This window comes from Nomascus leucogenys, chromosome 19 (genome assembly GCF_006542625.1).
Source record: "Nomascus leucogenys isolate Asia chromosome 19, Asia_NLE_v1, whole genome shotgun sequence".
NCBI lineage: Eukaryota > Metazoa > Chordata > Mammalia > Primates > Hylobatidae > Nomascus > Nomascus leucogenys.
The window spans coordinates 33,157,886-33,176,406 of record NC_044399.1 but is presented as its reverse complement, the minus strand read 5'-3'; the positions used below and the strand labels follow the sequence as shown (position 1 = coordinate 33,176,406).

The 18,521-nt window shown below is 44.5% G+C and overlaps 1 protein-coding gene and 1 pseudogene across 2 annotated transcripts; one reads left to right on the top strand and one right to left on the bottom strand.

Annotated features, from left to right (window-relative positions):
• Positions 1 to 9,705: 9,705 nt before the first annotated feature.
• Positions 9,706 to 10,439, top strand: LOC101178281 (activated RNA polymerase II transcriptional coactivator p15). Its single transcript, XM_012497791.2, has one exon. It carries the CDS (start codon positions 9,812 to 9,814, stop codon positions 10,193 to 10,195), a length of 384 nt encoding a protein of 127 aa, XP_012353245.1. The 5' UTR covers positions 9,706 to 9,811; the 3' UTR covers positions 10,196 to 10,439.
• Positions 10,440 to 16,950: 6,511 nt separating this feature from the next.
• Positions 16,951 to 17,847, bottom strand: LOC101177006 (annotated as a pseudogene). Its single transcript, XR_001113650.2, has one exon. The product of XR_001113650.2 is annotated as a 40S ribosomal protein S2 pseudogene (transcript).
• Between the last annotated feature and the right edge of the window lie 674 nt (positions 17,848 to 18,521).

The following is an 18,521-nucleotide window of genomic DNA, read 5'->3' as shown; positions in this document are numbered from 1 at the left end:
GGTGGATCACCTAAGGTTAGGAGTTCAAGACCAGCCTGGCCAAAATGGTGAAACCCCATCTCTACCAAAAATACAAAAATCAGCCAGGTGTGGTGGCAGTCGCCTGTAATCCCAGCTACTCAGGAGGCTGAGGCAGGAGAATCACTTGAAGCCAGGAGGCAGAGGTTGCAGTGAGCCCAGATCATGCCATTGCACTCCAGCCTGGGCAACAGAGCAAGACTCTTGTCTCAAAAAAAGAAAAAAATAAAAAAGAAGCTGGGCACGGTGGCTCACGCTTGTAATCCCAGCACTTTGGGAGGCCGAGGTGGGCGGATCACAAGGTCAGGAGATCAAGACCACGGTGAAACCCCGTCTCTACTAAAAATACAAAAAATTAGCCAGGCGTGGTGGCAGGCACCTGTAGTCCTAGCTACTTGGGAGGCTGAGGCAGGAGAATGGCGGGAACCCGGGAGGCAGAGCTTGCAGTGAGCAGAGATCCCACCACTGTACTCCAGCCTGGGTGACAGAGCGAGACTCCGTCTCAAAAAAAAAAAAAAAGATGTCAACTCTTCCCAAAAGGATCCATAAATTCAACACTATCCCAGTCAAACTTCCAGCAGACTTTTTGTTTAGAAATTGACAAGCTAATTCTAAAATTCTTATAAAAATGCAAGGGACTTATATCAAGCACAGTGGCTCACACCTGTAATTCCAGCACTTTGGGAGGCCGAGACTGGCGGATCACCTGAGGTCAGAAGTTCAAGACCAGCCTGGGCAACATGGTGAAATCCCCTCTCTACTAAAAATACAAAACTTAGCCAGAACAGTGGCCCATGCCTGTAATCCCAACTACTCACGAGGGCTGAGGCAGGAGAATCACTTGAACCCGGGAGGTGGAGGTTGCAGTGAGCCGAGATCAGGCCACTGCACTCCAGCCTGGGTGACAAAGTGAGACTGTTTCAAAAAATAAAAGAAAGAAAGACAAAGAAAAAAAAGCACAAGGGATTTAGAATAGTCAAAACAATTTTGGAAAAGAGGGGAAAAATTGGAGGACTTACACTATCTAACTTTAAGATGATTATAAAGCGACAGCGCAATCAATACAGTGTCATATTGGCATCAAGATGGGCAAATAGATCAAGGCTTATAAACAGATCCATGCATATATGTTCAACTGATTTTCAACAAAGATATAAAGGCAATCTAGTGGAAGAAAGACGGTCTTTTTGCCAGGTGCAGTGGCTCACGCCTGTAATCCTAGCATTTTGGGAGGCCAAGGCAGTTGGGTCACTTGAGCTCAGGAGTCTGAGGCCAGCCTAGGCAACATGGTGAAACCCTGTCTCTACCAAAAATACAAAAATTAGCCAGTCATGGTAGCATGCGCCTGTGGTCCCAGCTACTTGGGAGGCTGAGACGGGAGGATCGCTTGAGCCCAGGAAGTAGGCTGCAGTGAGCCGTGGTCATGGTGCTGCACTCCAGCATGGACAACAGAGCGAGATCCTGTCTCAAAGAAAATATAAATAAACAGTAAGTTAGCTGGTTGTTGTGGCACGCACCTGTAGTCCTAGCTACTCGGGAGGCTGAAGCAGGAGGATTACTTGAGCCCAGAAGTTCAAGGCTGCAGTGAGCTACAATCACACCACTACACTCCAGCTTGGGTGACAGAACAAAACCTTGCCTAAAAAAAAAAAGAAAAAGAAAAAGAAAAAAGAAAAGGCTGGGTGAGGTGGGTCACGCCTGTAATCCCAGCACTTTGGGAAGCCGAGGCGGGCAGATAACCTGAGGTCAGGAGTGCAAGACCAGCCTGGCCAACCTGGTGAAACCCTGTCTCTACAAAAACACAAAAATTAGCCGGGCATGATGGTGGGTGACTGTAATCCCAGCTACTTGGGAGGCTGAGGCAGGAGAATCACTTGAACTCGGGAGACAGAGGTTGCGGTGAGCCAGGATCACGCCACTGCACTCCAGCCTGGGCAACAGAGCAAGACTCAGTCTCAAAAAAAAAAAAAAAAAGAAAAAGAAAAAGAGAATAAAAAAGCAAGCCAGACTGGGAAACAATATTTGCAAGCATATATGGATAAAGGACTTTTATCCAGGATATATAAATAACCCTAAAATCCCAATAATAAGAAAACAAACAACCCAATATTTAAAATGGGCATATGGAGCCAGGTGCAATGGCTCACGCCTGTAATCCCAGCACTTGGGGAAGCCGAAGCAGGTTGATCACCCGAGGTCAGGAGTTTAAGACTAGTCTGGCCAACATGGTGACACCCCGTCTCTACTAAAAATACAAAAATTACCTGGGCATGGTGGTGTGCACCTGTAGTCCCAGATACTTTGGAGGCTCCCAGGTTCAAGAATCGCTTGAACCTGGGAGGCAGAGGTTGCCGAGATCGTGCCACTGCACTCCAGCCTGGATGACAGAGCGAGACTCCTTCTCAAATAAATAAATAAAATAGGCACAAGGGCCAGGCACGGTACTCGCACCTGTAATCCCAGCATTTTGGGAAGCCAAGGCAGAAGGATTGCTTGAGCCCAGAAGTTAGAGACCAGCCTAAGCAACATAATGAAACCCTGTCTCTACAAAAAATGTTTAAGCTGGGCGCAGTGGCTCATGCTTTTAATCCTAGCACTTTGGGAGGCTGAGGCAGGTGGATCACCTGAGGTCAGGAGTTCGAGACCAGCCTGGTCAACGTGGTGAAACCCCATCTCTACTAAAAAAAAAAATACAAAAATTAGCCGAACATGGTGGCAAGCACCTACAATCCCAGCTACTGGGGAGGCTGAGGCAGGAGAATTGCTTGAACCCGGGAGGCGGAGGTTGCAGTGAGCTGAGATCGCTCCACTGTACTCCAGCCTGGGCGACAGAGCAACACTCTGTCTCAAAAAAAAAAAAAATAGTTTAAAAACTAGCTGACCATTGTGACTCATGCCTGTAGTCCCAGCTACTTGAGAGGCTGAGGTGGGAGGATCCCTTGAGCCAAGGAAGTTAAGGCTGCAGTGAGCCACGATTGCACCACTGCACTCCAGTCTGGGCAACAGAGCAAGATCCTGTTTCAGGAAAAAAAAAAAAAGCACAAGATTTTGGATACTTCAACAAAGAAGAAGATATGCAGATGGATATGGAAAGATGTCAATCACTAGTCATTAGAGAAATGCAAATTATGGTTTCACAGTGAGATATCACTATTGGAATACCACAGTATCAAGCGCTGGTGAGAATGAGGAGAAAATGAAACTCATACGCTGCTGGTGGGTATGTAACATGGTATGACCACTTTGGAAATTAGTTTGACGGGGTTTTTTTGTTTTTTTGTTTTTGTTTTTGTTTTTTTTGAGACAGAGTCTCGCTCTGTTGCCCAAGCTAGAGTGCAGTGACGCAATCTCGTCTCACTGCAACCTCCACTTCCTGTCTTCAAGCAATTCTGCCTCAGCCTCCCGAATAGCTGGGACCACAGGTGCCTGCCACCATGCCCGGCTAATTTGTTTTGTTTTATTTTGAGGCGGAGTCTTGCTCTGTTGCCCAGGCTGGAGTGTAGTGGTGCAATTTCGGCTCACTGCAAACTCTGCCTCCCAGGTTCAAGCGATTCTCCTGCCTCAGCCTCCTGAGTAGCTGGGATTACAGGCGTGCACCACCACGCCCGGTTAATTTTTGTATTTTCAGTAGAGACAGGGTTTCACCATGTTGGCCAGGCTGGTCACGAACTCCTGACCTCAAGTGATCCCCCCACCTCGGCCTCCAGAAGTGCTAGGATTACAAGCATGAGACACCACGCCCGGCCACATAATAAAAAATTATTATGCTGGATGAAAGAAGAAAAATGAAAAAGAAGAGTATCTACTGTATGATTTCATCAAGAAAATGCAAACGAATCTATAGGGATGGAAAACAGATCAATGGTTGCCTAGAGATGAGGGGAGGGGGTGGAGAGTGGGGGGGAGCAAAGGGGCATGGGGAAACTTTTGGGGTGATAAATGTGTTCATTATCTTGACTTGATGGCTTTGAGGATATGTTCATATGTGAAAACTTATCAAATTGTTCATTTTAAATATGTGTAGTTTATTGTATTGTCAATTGTTCATCAATAAAGCTATAAAAAGATAAATAGAAAGAAGCAAGAATCAAATAAAAGAGTTACTCTAAGAAAAGAAATGAGATATAAATACTACAAAAAGAGCAAAATTATCACTACATGCAGATTACATTATTGTCTAGTTAGAAAAGTCAAAGATTCAACTGAAGCCATTTAGATCACACCAGCAGGTTCAGTAAAATGGCCAAAAGAAAAATATACAAAAATCAATAGTTTTCTTTTTTACCAAGAAAAAACAACTTTAAAATGTTAGAAAAAAAAATTATCTAATTCGTGATAGCAATTAAAGCTATGAAATACCCAGGAATAAACTTTACCCAGAACATACAAGAAGACCTGAATAAATAGAGAGATCTACGCCATCCTCTCAAAATGGAAGAACACTCTGGAAAAGCTCTCAGTTTTCCCCCAGATTACTCTATAAATTCAATGCAACTCCAGTTTGAATTTCCAGTGGAATTATTTAACCAAAACTAGAAAAGATAATTTTAAAATTCATCTGGAAGAGTAAATGGATACCAAGAACAACAACAACAAAAATGTAGTTAAAAATAAGGATAATGGACCAGGTGGGAATTACTTCCATTACCACTAATCCAAATGTACCATAAAACAATTATTATTATTACAGCAAGCATAGGATTTGTTTTCCTATTTCACAAATATTTATGAAATAACCATGTAAATGAATAGGCAAACAGAACAATAGAACACATCGTCCAGAAACAGTCTCCAAAACGTTTTTCTTTTTCTTTTTTTTTTTTTTTTCTGAGACGAAGTCGCTCTATCGCCCAGGCTGGAGTGCAGTGGCGCAATCTCGGCTCACTGCAAGCTCCGCCTCCTGGGTTCACGCCATTCTCCTGCCTCAGCCTCTCCGAGTAGCTGGGACTACAGGCGCCCGCCACCACGCCCGGCTAATTTTTTGTATTTTTTAGTAGAGACGGGATTTCACCAAGGTCTCGATCTCCTGACCTCGTGATCCGCCCGCCTCGGCCTCCCAAAGTGCTGGGATTACAAGCGTGAGCCACCGTGCCCGGCCTCCAAAACGTTTTTCATGTAGTGAATATTTTAGTATAAAGGCTTATCATGTATTTCTATTATTTTTATTTTTTATTTATTTTTTATCATTTTATTTTATTATTATTTTTTTTTGAGATGGAGTCTCGCTCTGTTGCCCAGGCTAGAGTGCAGTGGTGCGATCTCTGCTCACTGCAACCTCCGACTCCTGGGCTCAAGTTATTCTCCTGCCTCAGCCTCCCAAGAAGATGGGATTACAGGTGGCCACCACCATGCCTGGCTAATTTTGGTATTTTTAGTAGAGATGGGGTTTCACCATGTTGGCCAGGCTGGTCTTGAACTCCTGACCTCGTGATCCGCCCGCCTCGGCCTCCAAAACTGGTAGGATTACAGGCGTGAACCACCTGTATTTAATGTATTTCTATTAAATATGTCCTGGATATCCATGAGTCCCTCAAAAGCAACATGCCCCAAATTGACCTACCTTCTTATTCATGCACCTCTTCCTACTCCACAGTTGCAGACAATCACTCAACCAGGAAAAGTAGTCACCCTGGATCCCTCCTTTCCCTCCCACTCACTCTCTCATTCAGTTTTACCTTTTAAGATATTTCTCAGTCTCCACCTCCCACCACATGGAAATTTAGCACATGATAAAAACAGCATTTCAAACTAGCAAGGAAAAGAAACCGTGCTGGAACAAGTGGCTATCCATCTATGAAAAATAAATACTTAAGTCAGATCTATACATAACAATGAATTCCAGATGGATTAACTAAGTATATAAATAACTAAACTACAAAAGCACCAGGAAGAAATACAGGAGGGTTTGGGGTTTTTTTTGTTTTTTGGTTTTTTTTTGGTTTGTTTTGTTTTAATCAGACAGTGCCAGAAGAAGAAGAACATTTTTTGTAATTTGGGGATAAGAAGGACTTTCATAAGACACGAAATTCATAAACTATAATGAAAAATATCAAAAGATTTGATTACAGTAAAAGACACCATAAACTAAAAAAAGTGAATGCTAGGCCGGGGGCGGAGGCTCACGCCTGTAATCCCAGCACTCTGGGAGGCCAAGGCGGGCGGATCACCTGAGGTTAGGAGTTCCAGACCAGCCTGGCCAACATGGTAAAACCCTGTCTCTACTAAAAATATAAAAATTAGCCCAGCGTGGTGGAACATGCCTGCAATCCCAGCTACTCAGGAGGCTGAGGCAGGAGAATCACTTGAACCCGGGAGTCAGAGGTTGCTGCGAGCAAAGATCGTGCCAGTGCATTCCAGCCTGGGCAACAGAAGTGAAACTCCATCTCAAAAACAAAAAAAAGTGAATGCTAAAGTAGGAGTTTTGCAGTATTTAAAGCACAGACAGAGTTACCTCCTAATTATTATCCCTAATATCCAAAAGGATCCTACACATCAGTAAGAAAAGATCAGAAAATCCAACAGGACAAAGGGCAAAGGTAATGACAAGACAATTTATGTTTTTTTTGTTTTTTTGAGACAGTCTCAGTGTGTTGCCCAGGCTGAAGTGCAGTGGTGTGATCATAGCTCATGGCAGACTTAACCTCCTGCGCTCAGCCTCTCAAGTAGCTAGAACCACAAGTGCACACCACCAAGCCTAGCTAATTTTTAATATTTTTATTTTTTGTAGAAACAGGGTCTCGCTATATTGCCCAGGCTGGTCTTGTATTCCTGGGCTCAAGCAACCTTCCCACCTCAGCCTCCCAAAATGTTGGAATTACAGGCATGAGTCACTGCACCTGGTAGAGATACATTTTTGTCCATTAAGTTGGTAAAAAATTAATGCAATTGATAATGTTTGGTGTTCACATGAGCGCAGATACAAGGGAACTCTCAAACATTGTTGACGAATATACAAAACAATACGACAGTTTGGCAGGCAATTGATCTGTACTCACCAAAATGTTAAACAAACCCTTTGAGAAAGCTACTCCTTTTTAGTAAAAATCTGTTGTTTTAGCTTTCCCAGCACCCATTACCCCTTCAGAATTCCGGCAACTGCCCTTCCCTCACCCCAGATTGTCTGCAGAACCACTTCTCTCCTACTGTCTGGCAAGCAGTTTGCTGGGGCTGGCTCCGCCTCCCAGTTGCAGGGGTGAGTTCTGTGACTTGAACTTGCCCAATCAGTGTATTCCATCCCCCACCTCAAGCAAAGCGATTGGTTTAGGGCAGGACATGTGATCTAAGTGAGAGCCAAATTAGAGACCACCCTGTGACTTTTCCAGTCTCCCAGAGAAGAAGAGCAGGTGGAGTGTGGCCATCTTGACTTTCCATGCAAGAATTGATCTGAGAATGAAGCCAAAACAAAGGAAATCCAAGTGCTGGTGAGAGATTATGAAGACAAAATTTGGGCACCTGGACCCAGCTATACTTGAAGTCAGCGGTCCCTAGGAATTGAGTGATATGAGCCAATAAAACACCCTCCATGGCCAGGCACAGTGGCTCACGCCTGTAATCCCAGCACTTTGGGAGGCCAAGGTGGGCAGATCATTTGAGGTCAGGAGTTCGAAACCAGCCTGGCCAACATGGTGAAACCCCCGTCTCTACTAAAAATACAAAAATTAGCCGGGTGTGGTGGCACGTGCCTGTAATCCCAGCACTCTGGGAGGCCAAGGCAGGAGGATTGCTTGAGGCCAGGGGTTTGAAACCAGCCTGAGCAACTTGGTGAAATCTCGTATCTACAAAAAATACAAAAACTAGCCTGGCATGGTGGAGTGTACCTGTAGTCCCAGCTACTCAGGAGGCTGAGGTGGGAGGATCACTTGAGCCCAGGAGGTCGAGGATGCAGTGAGCCGAGGTCACACTGTTGCATTGCAGCCTGGGCAACACAGAAGATCCTGTCTCAAAAATAATAAATAAATAATAAAATATTTGAGGGGGAAAAAGTTTCTTAGAACCATGTGGAAATACTACTTCTTTTTTATTTTGTTTTGTTTTTATTTTCTTTTTGTTTGTTTGTTTGTTTTTGAGACAGAGTCTAGCTCTGTTGCCCAGGCTGGAGTGCAGTGGAGCAATCTCGGCTCACTGCAACCTCCGCCTTCCGGGTTCAAGCAATTCTCCTGCCTCAGCCTTCCAAGCAGCTGGGATTACAGGCGTGCACCACCACGCCCGGCTTATTTTTGTATTTTTAGTAGAGACAGGGTTTCACCATATTGGCCAGGCTGGTCTTGAACTCCTGACCTTGTGATCTACCTGCGTCGGCCTCCCAAAGTGCTGGGATTACAGGTGTGAGCCACCACACCTGGCCTTCGTTTTTAATTTTAAAATACACCAAGACCCACAGTGGATACCTGAAACTGCAGATATACCAAATCATATATGTGCTATGTTTTATCCTGTACATACAAACCTATGACAAAGTTTAATTTTAAAATTATGCACAAGAGGCTGGGCACAGTGGCTCATGCCTGTAATCCCAGCACTTTGGGAGGCTGAGGCTGGTGGATCACCTGAGGTCAGGAGTTCGAGATCAGCCTGACCAACATGGCAAAACCCCGTCTCTACTAAAAATACAAAAGTTAGCTGGGCGTGGTGGCACATGCCTGTAGTCCCACCTTCTCGGGAGGCTGAGTCAGGAGAATCTCTTGAACCCAGGAGGCAGAAGCTGCAGTGAGCCAAGATCGTACCACACTGCACTCCAGCCTGGGCAACAGAGCGAGACTCCATCTCAAACAAAAAAAATTAGGCACAAAAAGAGATTTACAACAATTAATAAAATTGCACAATTATAACAATATACTTATTGTATTCCTCCTACCTGTTTTCAGACCTCGATTGACCTTGGGTAACTAAAACTGTAGAAAGTGAAACTGTGGATAAGGTGGAACTACTGTATGTCTATGCATATAAAAAGGTCTGGAAATACAGACAGACACACACACCCTCACACATACACACACACATGTGGACACACACACTATTAGCAGTAGTTATCCCTAAGGGAGTGGCAATGGGAGCCAAAGGAATCCACTGTTGTATGTTTTTTTGGGTTTTTTTGTTTGTTTGTTTGTTTGTTTTGAGACAGAGTCTCTGTCACCTAGGCTACAGTGCAGTGGTACGATCTCAGCTCACTACAACCTCCTCCTCCCGGATTCAAGCGATTCTCGTGCCTCAGCCTCCCATGTAGCTGGGATTGCAGGTATGAGCCATCACACCTGGCTACTTTTTTTATTTTTAGTAGAGACGGGGTTTCGCCATGTTAGACAGGCTGGTCTCAAACTCCTGACCTCAAGTGATTTGCCCTCCTCGGCCTCCCAAAGTGCTGGGATTATAGGCATAGTCACTGCACCCAGCCCCAAAGGAATCCACTTTTAATCCTATACACACCTTTATGATTTGAATTTTTCTTTTCTTTTTTGTAGAGATGGGATCTTGCTGTGTTGTCCAGGCTTGTCTTGAACTCCAGGCCTCAAGTGATCCTCCCGCCTCGGCCTCTCAAAGTACTTGGATTACAGGCATGAGCCACCATGCCCAGCTTGAATTTTTCTAAAGAGCACTGAATCATTCATTCAACAAATATTTAAATAGGACCTGTCTTGACCAATCACTGTTCTAGGTTAAGGCCATAGCATTAAACAAAATGGACAAAATCCTTGCTTTCATGATGGGAGGGGGCATCAATATATTTTTAAAATGATATCTAGAGTCGTGAGCGAACGAGCAAGAGGGTGTTCGACTGCTAGAGCCAAGTGAAGCAATGCCTAAATCAAAGGAACTTGTTTCTTCAAGCTCTTCTGGCAGTGATTCTGACAGTGAGGTTGACAAAAAGTTAAAGAGGAAAAAGCAAGTCGCTCCAGAAAAACCTGTAAAGAAGCAAAAGACAGGTGAAACTTCGAGAGCTCTGTCATCTTCTAAACAGGGCAGCAGCAGCAGAGATGATAACATGTTTCAGATTGGGAAAATGAGGTATGTCAGCGTTCGAGATTTTAAAGGCAAAGTGCTAATTGATATTAGAGAATATTGGATGGATCCTGAAGGTGAAATGAAACCAGGAAGAAAAGGTATTTCTTTAAATCCAGAACAATGGAGCCAGCTGAAGGAACAGATTTCTGACATTGATGATGCAGTAAGAAAACTGTAAAATTCGAGCCATATAAATAAAACCTGTACTGTTCTAGTTGTTTTAATCTGTCTTTTTACATTGGCTTTTGTTTTCTAAATGTTCTCCGAGCTATTGTATGTTTGGATTGCAGAAGAATTTGTAAGATGAATACTTTTTTTAATGTGCGCTATTAAAAATATTGAGTGAAGCTAATTGTCAACTTTATTAAGTATTGCTTTGTGTGCCCACCACCTAGTGTAAAATAAAATCAAGTAATACAATCTTAAAAAAAAAAATGATATCTAGGTGGGGTGCGGTGGCTCACGCCTGTAATCCCAACAATTTGGGAGACCGAGGCGGGCGGATCACTTGAGGTCAGGAGTTCGAGACCAGCCTGGCCAACATGGCAAAACCCCATCTCTACTAAAAATACAAAAAAATTAGCTGGGCATTCTGGCACATACCTGTAGTCCAGCTACTTGGGAGGCTGAGGCAGGAGAATCGCTTGGAGTCAGGAGGTGGAGGTTGCAGTGAGCCAAGATCATGCCAATGCACTCCAGCCTGGGTGACAGAGTGAGACTCCATCTCAAAAATTTAAAATATAAAATAAAATAAAATAAAATAAAATATAAAATAAATAAAATAAAATAGAATATGTTAAAAATTGATGAATCCAACTCTTGGCTTTTATCGTGCCTGCATCCAGGCAGCTGAGTATCACTAGAGAAAAGCACATAGCTGAGAAGACTGGGACCAAAGAAAATGGTGGTCCTCGATGTCATATGGAACCTGAATGTGGCTTGACAATCCTGGCTATGCTTCAGTGATTAACTCCCTTCCTACTCTTCAAAGTGACAACTTCCAACATCTCCCATTCTCCTTCCTTAAACTGTTTAAAAGAGTGATTGCTGGGGCCAGGCCCAGTGGCTCACGCCTGTAATCCGAGCGCTTTCGGAGGCCGAGGTGGGTGGATCATGAGGTCAGGAGTTCAAACCAGCCTGGCCAAGATGGTGAAACCCCATCTCTACTAAAAATACAAAAATTAGCCGGGTGCAGTGGTGGGCGCCTGCAATCCCAGCTATTCAGGAGGCTGAGGCAGGAGAATCGCTTGAACCTGGGAGGCGGAGGTTGCAGTGAGCCAAGTTCATGCCACTGCGCTCTAGCCTGGGTGACAGAGCAAGACTCCTCAAAAAAAAAAAAAAAAAAAAAGGAGTGATTGCAGTTGTCATTAGGACTATTCTGTGTCTCTGCCTTCTGGGCACAAAGCAAGATGCTATTTCCCTTAAAGTTAGAGTGGTCGGCCAGGCGCGGTGGCTCACACCTGTAATCTCAGCACTTTGGGAGGCTGAGGCGGGCGGATCATGAGGTCAGGAGATCAAGACCATCCTGGCTAACACGGTGAAACCTCATCTCTACTAAAAATACAAAAAAAAATCAGCAGGGTGTGGTAGCGGGAGCCTGTAGTCCCAGCTACTCGGGAGGCTGAGGCAGGAGAATGGCATGAATCCGGGAGGCGGAGCTTGCAGTGATTGCACCACTGCACTCCAGCCTGGGTGACAGAGCGAGACTCCATCTCAAAAAAAAAAGTTAGAATGGCCACGCAACTTGGTTTGGTCAACGAAAGTTGCACAGAAGTGATGTGTGTTACTTCCAGGTCAATGCTTTTTTTAAAAGTCAGTAGTTTTGGGGTTGCAAGTGGTTTTTGGTTACATGGATGATTTATATAGTGGTGAAGTCTGAGATTTTAGTGGACCCCTCAACTGAATAGTGTACACTGTATCCAACACATAGTTTTTTATCCTTCACCCCGTCCCCACCCATTCTGCTTCTGAGTCTCCAAAATCCATTATATCATTTTTTTTTTCTTTTTTTGAGACGGAGTCTCGCTCTGTCGCCCTGGCTGGAGTGCAGTGGTGCGATTTCAGCTCACAGCAACCTCTACCTCCTGGGTTCAAGCAATTCTCCTGCCTCAGCCTACCAAGTAGCTGGGATTACAGGTGCCCACCAACACGCCTGGCTAATTTGTCTTCGTTTCTTCATCTCCTACTTTATAACCCCCTCCACGCTGGTGCCACCCCACTAACTCCATTCAAACTACTCTTCCTTAGGCTGTGGCGTACCTGCTTTAGTCCTTACCTAATAGGACCTCTCAGCAGCATAGAGCAGTTACCCATTTTCCTCTTCACAAAAACACTCTTTGCCGGGCGTGGTGGCTCGTGCCTGTAATCCCAGCACTTTGGGAGGCCGAGGCGGGCAGATCACTTGAGGTCAGGAGTTCAAGACCAGCCTGACCAACATGGAGAAACCCCATCTCTACTAAAAATGCAAAATTAGCCAGGCGTGGTGGCGCATGTCTGTAATCCCAGCTACTAGGGAGGCTGAGGCAGGAGAATCGCTTGAACCTGGGAGGCGGAGGTTTGCAGTGAGCAGAGATCGCATCATTGCACTCCAGCCTGGGCAACAAGAGCGAAACTCCGTCTCAAAACAAAAAACAAAACAAAACAAAAAAAACACGCTCTCTTCCCAGCTTCTAGGATACTGTACTTTGTTTTTTGTTTTTTGTTTTTGTTTTGAGACGGAGTCTCACTCTGTCCCCCAGGCTGGAGTGCAGTGGCGTGCTTTTGCCTCACTGCAACCTCCACCTCCCAGGTTCAAGCGATTCTCCTGCCTCACCTTCCTGAGTAGATGGGATTACAGGTGTGCGCCACCACACCTGGCTAATTTTTGTATTTTTAGTAGAGACAGGAATTCGCCATACTGGCCAGGCTGGTCTCAAACTCCTGACCTCATGATCCACCCACCTCGGTCTCCCAAAGTGCTGGGATTACAGGCGTGAGCCACCGTGCCCGGCCAGGATACTGTACTTTCTTGGTTTCCTTCTCACAACCTTTCTGACTACTTCTTCTCAGTCTCCTTGGCTCAACCCAGCTATGAAATGTTCCTCAGTTTTTTGCCCTAGGCCTGTTTCTATCCTCACTCCCTGACACTCCCATGGCCTTAATTACCACCCATATTTTAGCAGGTCCCAATTAATATCTCCAGCTCAGATAGAAATTCTAGTCCTATATATTGAATTGCATACCAGGACTTTCTCCACTAGGTTTTCAACTAGTCCAAAACTCATCTCATTATCTTTCCCCTTAGTTCTGTTTCTCCTCCTGGGTTTTTTAAATAAATAGTGGTGCCATCCATCAAACCTCTTAAACCAGAAATAGGAGAGTCTTCCTTGATTCTTTACTCTTGCACTCTATACTCTAAAGCAGGAGTCCCCAACCCCCGGGCCACAGACTGTGGCCTGTTAGGAACAGGGCCACACAGCAAGAGGTGAGTGGCTGGCCCACATTCCCACCTGAGCTCTGCCTCCTGTCAGATCAGCGGCGACATTAGATTCTCATGGGAGCAGAAAGCCTATTGTGACTGCGCATGGGAGGAATCTAGGTTGCGTGCTCCTTATGAGAATCTAAGTAATGCCTGAAGATCTGAGGTGGAACAGTTCCATTCCAAAACCACCCCCCATCACTTCTCGGCCTTTTGGCTAAAATCAAGTGTAAAACCACCTCCCACCCCACCATCTGTGGAAAAACTGTCTTCCACAAAACCCGTCCCTAGTGCAAAAAGGTTGGAGACCACTGTTCTAAAGGCAATCACTAAGTTTTTTTTTTTTTTAGACAGTCGCACTCTGTTGCCCAGGCTGAAGTGCAATGACACGATCTCTGCTCACTGCAACCTCCACCTCCTGGGTTCAAACAATTCTCCTGCCTCAGCCTCCCAAGTAGCTGGGACTACAGGCGCATGCCACCACACCCGGCTAACTTTTTGTATTTTTGTAGAGTAGCGGGTTTCATCATGTTGGCGAGGCTGGTCTTGAACTCCTGACCTCAAGTGATCTGCCTGCCTCGGCCTCCCAAAGTGCTAGGATCACAGGTGTGAGCCACTGTGCCTGGTCACAATCACTAAGTTCTATTTTTCCTACCTCCCAAATATCTAATTTGTTCACATCTCCTTATCTTCACCACCATGAATCTAATTCAGGATGCCAGTTTCACTCACCGGGACCGCTGCTCCAGTCTCTTAACTGGTTTCCCTGCTTCTGTGCGTGTGTTCTTCCAGTCAGATCTTCATACTGCAACCAGAGACCTTTGCAAATACAGGAACAAATAGGAAACAAATAGAATATGGTAAATTAAACCCAACTCTATTAGTATTTACATGAAATTTAAAGGGGCTAAATCCTCTAATTAAAAGAAAAAAGATGTCAGACTGCATTAAATAATCCAATTATATGCTGTTTACAAGAGCCACATCTTCAATACAAGGATGCAGAAAGGTTAAAATTAATGAGTGAGGCCTGGGTGTGGTGGCTCAGGCTGGTAATCCCAGCACTGTGGGAGGCCAAGGCAGGCAGATCGCTTTGAGCTCAGGAGTTGAAGACCAACCTGGGCAACGTGGCAAAATCCCATCTCTACAAAAAAATTAAAATAAATAAATACTACAGTTAAAGGATGAAAAAAGATATAATGCAAGTGCTAACCAAAATAAAGTTGTTGTAGCTATATTAATATCAGACAGAGTAATCTTTAGGGCAAGAAGTATTACTAAAAACAAACAAGGAACTGGGCAGGGTGGCTCATGCCTGTAATCCCAGCACTTTGGGAGGCCAAGGCAGGTGAATTGCCTGAGCTCAGGAGTTCGTGACCAGCCTGGGCAACATGGTGAAACCCCGTTTCTACTAAAACTACAAAAAAATTAGCCAGGTGTGGTAGCGCATGCCTGCAATCCCAGCTGCTTGGGAGACTGAGGCACGAGAATCACTTGAACCTGGGAGGTGAAGGTTGCAGTGAGCTGAGATCATGCCATTGCACTCCAGCCTGGGCGACAGAGTGAGGCTCTGTCTAAAAAAACAAACAACAACAAAAAAAAGAAAAACAAAACAAAGAGGATATTATTATTTCATGATAATAAAAGGGTCGGTTCAATAGGAAGACATAACAGTTCTAAATACTCATCTGATAATATAACCTCAAAATACATAAAGCAAAAACGGACAGAATTAATGAACAGGCCAGGCGTGTTGGCTCATGCTTATAATCCCAGTGCTTTGAGAGGTCAAGGTGCCAGGATCTCTTGAGATAAGGAGTTCAAAACCAGCCCAAGCAACATAGTGAGAACCTCATCTCTACAAAAAACTAAAACTAAAAATAGGTAGGTGTGGTGGCATGCACCTGTAATCCCAGCTACTCAAGAGGCTGAGGTGGGAGGATCCTTGGAGCCCAGGAATTCAAAGCTGCAGTGAGCCATGATCATGCCACTGCTTTCCAGCTTGGGTGACAGAGCGAGATCCTAACTAAAAAAAAAAAATTAATTAAAGAAGAAATAGGCAAATCCCCCAAATCCCCAATCATAGTTGGAGATTTTTGACACAGCTCTCCCAGTAACTGATAGACAAGTAGATTTTTTTAAAGTCAGTAGAGGATTTGAACAATGTAATTAAACAAATTTCCCTAACTGACATTTATAGGATATTATTTTAAAAACCAGGAGGAAACCAACAACTACAGAAGCCACATGCTTCTCAAGTACCAATTTTGACACTTAACAAAATTGACCATATGCTGGGCCATAAAGCAAGTGTTAACAAATTTCCAGTTCCTGAAATCATGCGTAGTATGTTCTCTGGACTCAGTGAAGTTGAGCTAGAAGTCAACAACTAAAAGATAACTAGAGAATTCTCCCCAAATATTCAGAAATTAATTAATAAGCCTCTAAATAGGCCATGGGGGTCAAAGAAGAAATCACCTTGGGAGTTATAAAGTATTTTGAACTGAATGACAGCATTTTAGGAGGCCGAGGTGGATGGATTGCTTGAGGTCAGGAGTTCAAGACCAGCCTGGCCAACATGGTGAAACCCCATCTCTTCTAAAATATAAAAATTAGTCGGGTGTGGTGGGCACCTGTAATCCCAGCTACTAGGGAGGCCGAGGCAGGAGAATTCCTTCAACCCAGGAGGTGGAGGTTGCAGTGAGCCAAGATCACACCACTGTACTCCAGCCTGGGCAACAGAGCAAGACTCTGTCACAAAAAAAAAAAAGACAACAACAAAGCCAGGCGCGGTGGCTCACGCCTGTAATCCCAACACTTTGGGAGGCCGAGGCGGGCGGATCACCTGAGGTCAGGAATTTGAGACCAGCCGAACCAATATGGAGAAACCCTGTCTCTACCAGAAATACAAAATTAGCTGGACGTGGTAGTGCATGCCTGTAATTCTAGCTACTAGGGAGGCTGAAGCAGGAGAATCGCTTGAACCCAGGAGGCAGAAGTTGTGGTGAGCCAAGATGGTGCCATTGCACTCAAGCCTGGGCAACAAGAGCAAAAACTCCATCTAAAAAAAAAATATATATATATATATATGTACATATATATATATATATATATCTCAAACCAAATTCAGTAATACATTTATTTTTAACTTTTTATTTTGAAGTTTTTAAAATTGTTATTATTATTTTGGAGGCAGGGTCTCACTGTATTACTCAGGCTGGAGTGCAATGGTGCCATCACCCCTCACTGCAGCCTCGACCTCCTGGGCTCAGGTAATCCTCCCACTTCAGCTTCCCAAGTAGCTGGGACTATACAAGTATGTCACCACATCTGGCTAATTTTTTATTTATTTTTTATTTTTTTTTTTTTTTTTTTTTTTTTTTTTTTTTTTTTTTTTTTTATTTTTTTTTATTTTTTTATTTATTTGTTTTCACGCTTAATTCATTTTTTTTTTTTTTTTTTTTTTTTTTTTTTTTTTAATTCACTTTATTTTTCTTGTATAAAAACCCTATGTTGTAGCCACAGCTGGAGCCTGGGTCCGCTGCACGGAGACTCTGGTGTGGGTCTTGACGAGGTGGTCAGTGAATTCCTGATAGGGAGACTTGGTAAATACAGTCTCCTTCCAGAGGTCAGGGGTCAGGTAGCTGTAGGTCTTAGAAAATGGCACCAAAGGTGGCCTTGGCGAAGTTGCCCAGGGTGGCAGTGCAGCCCGGGGCTGAGGTGGAGCAGTCATCGATACCAGCCATCATGAGCAGCTTCTTAGGCACAGGTGTGGAGACGATGCCAGTGCCCCTGGGTGCAGGGATGAGGCGCCCCAGCACAGAGCCGCAGCGGCCTGTCACCATGCAAGGGACCGTGTAGGGCTTGCCGATCTTGTTCCCCCAGTAGCATCTGCGCACGGGGACAATGGAGAGCTTGGCCAGGATGATGGCCCCACAGATGGCGGTGGCCACCTCCTTGGAGCACTTAACACCCAGACCGATGTGGCCATTGTAGTCCCCGATAGCAACAAACACCTTGAACCTGGTGCGCTGGCCGGCACGGCATAATCTTCAAAACCTCATCCTTGAGAGAGGCCCCCAGGAAAAAGGCAATGATCTCTGATTCCTTAATGGGCAGGGAGAAGAGATAGATCTCCTCCAGGGACTTGATCTTCATGTCCTTGACCAAGCGGCCCAACTTGGTGACGGGCATCCACTCCTTATCCTCGGCCTTGCCTCCGCGAGCTCCGCGGCCTCGGCCCGGCCCCGTCCACGGCCGCTACCCCGGCCCCGGATGCCACTGCCGAAACCTCCGCGGAAGCCACCACGGTTCCCCAACCCAGGGCCACCAGGGCCTCCGGGCCCCCCTGCTGCACCGGCGTCATCTGCCATTTGGTGTTTTCTCGGAAAAGAAGGTACTTTTTTATTTTTAGAGAGACAGTGTCTCTCTATGTTGCCCAGGCTTGTCTCAAACTCCTGGGCTCAAGCAATCCTCCAACCTTGGCTAATTTTTGTATTTTTTGCAGAGACGAGGTCTCACTATATTGTCCAGGGTGGTCTCGAACTCCTGAGCTCAAGTGATCCACCCACCTTGACCTCTCAAAGTGCTTGGATTACAGGTGTGAGCCACTGTGCCCAGCCAGTATACATTTTTTAAAAAGATAACTCAGAATAATGACCAAATGCAGTTTTGTCCGGTAAGGCAAAGTAAGTTTAATATACCAAAAAATTTAACTAATCATATTAACAAAATAAAGTGAAAAATCTAGACAACCACTTCAATAGATGCAGAAAAAGCATTTGGCAAAATTTAATCATTATTCATGATTTTTGAAAACTAGAATAAAAAGCACTTTCCTCAATTTGATAGAAGGTATCTCAAAAAAAAAAAAAAAAAACCCACAAATGACCTCATATTTAATGGTACAATATTGAGAGCTTTGCTGCTAATACTAGAAACAAATAAATGTCTATTCTCATTTCTTCTCTTCAACGTTATCCTAGCTAGCTCAATAAAGAAATAAAACAACTTACGAGCATAAAGACTGAAAAAGAAGTAAGTCCGT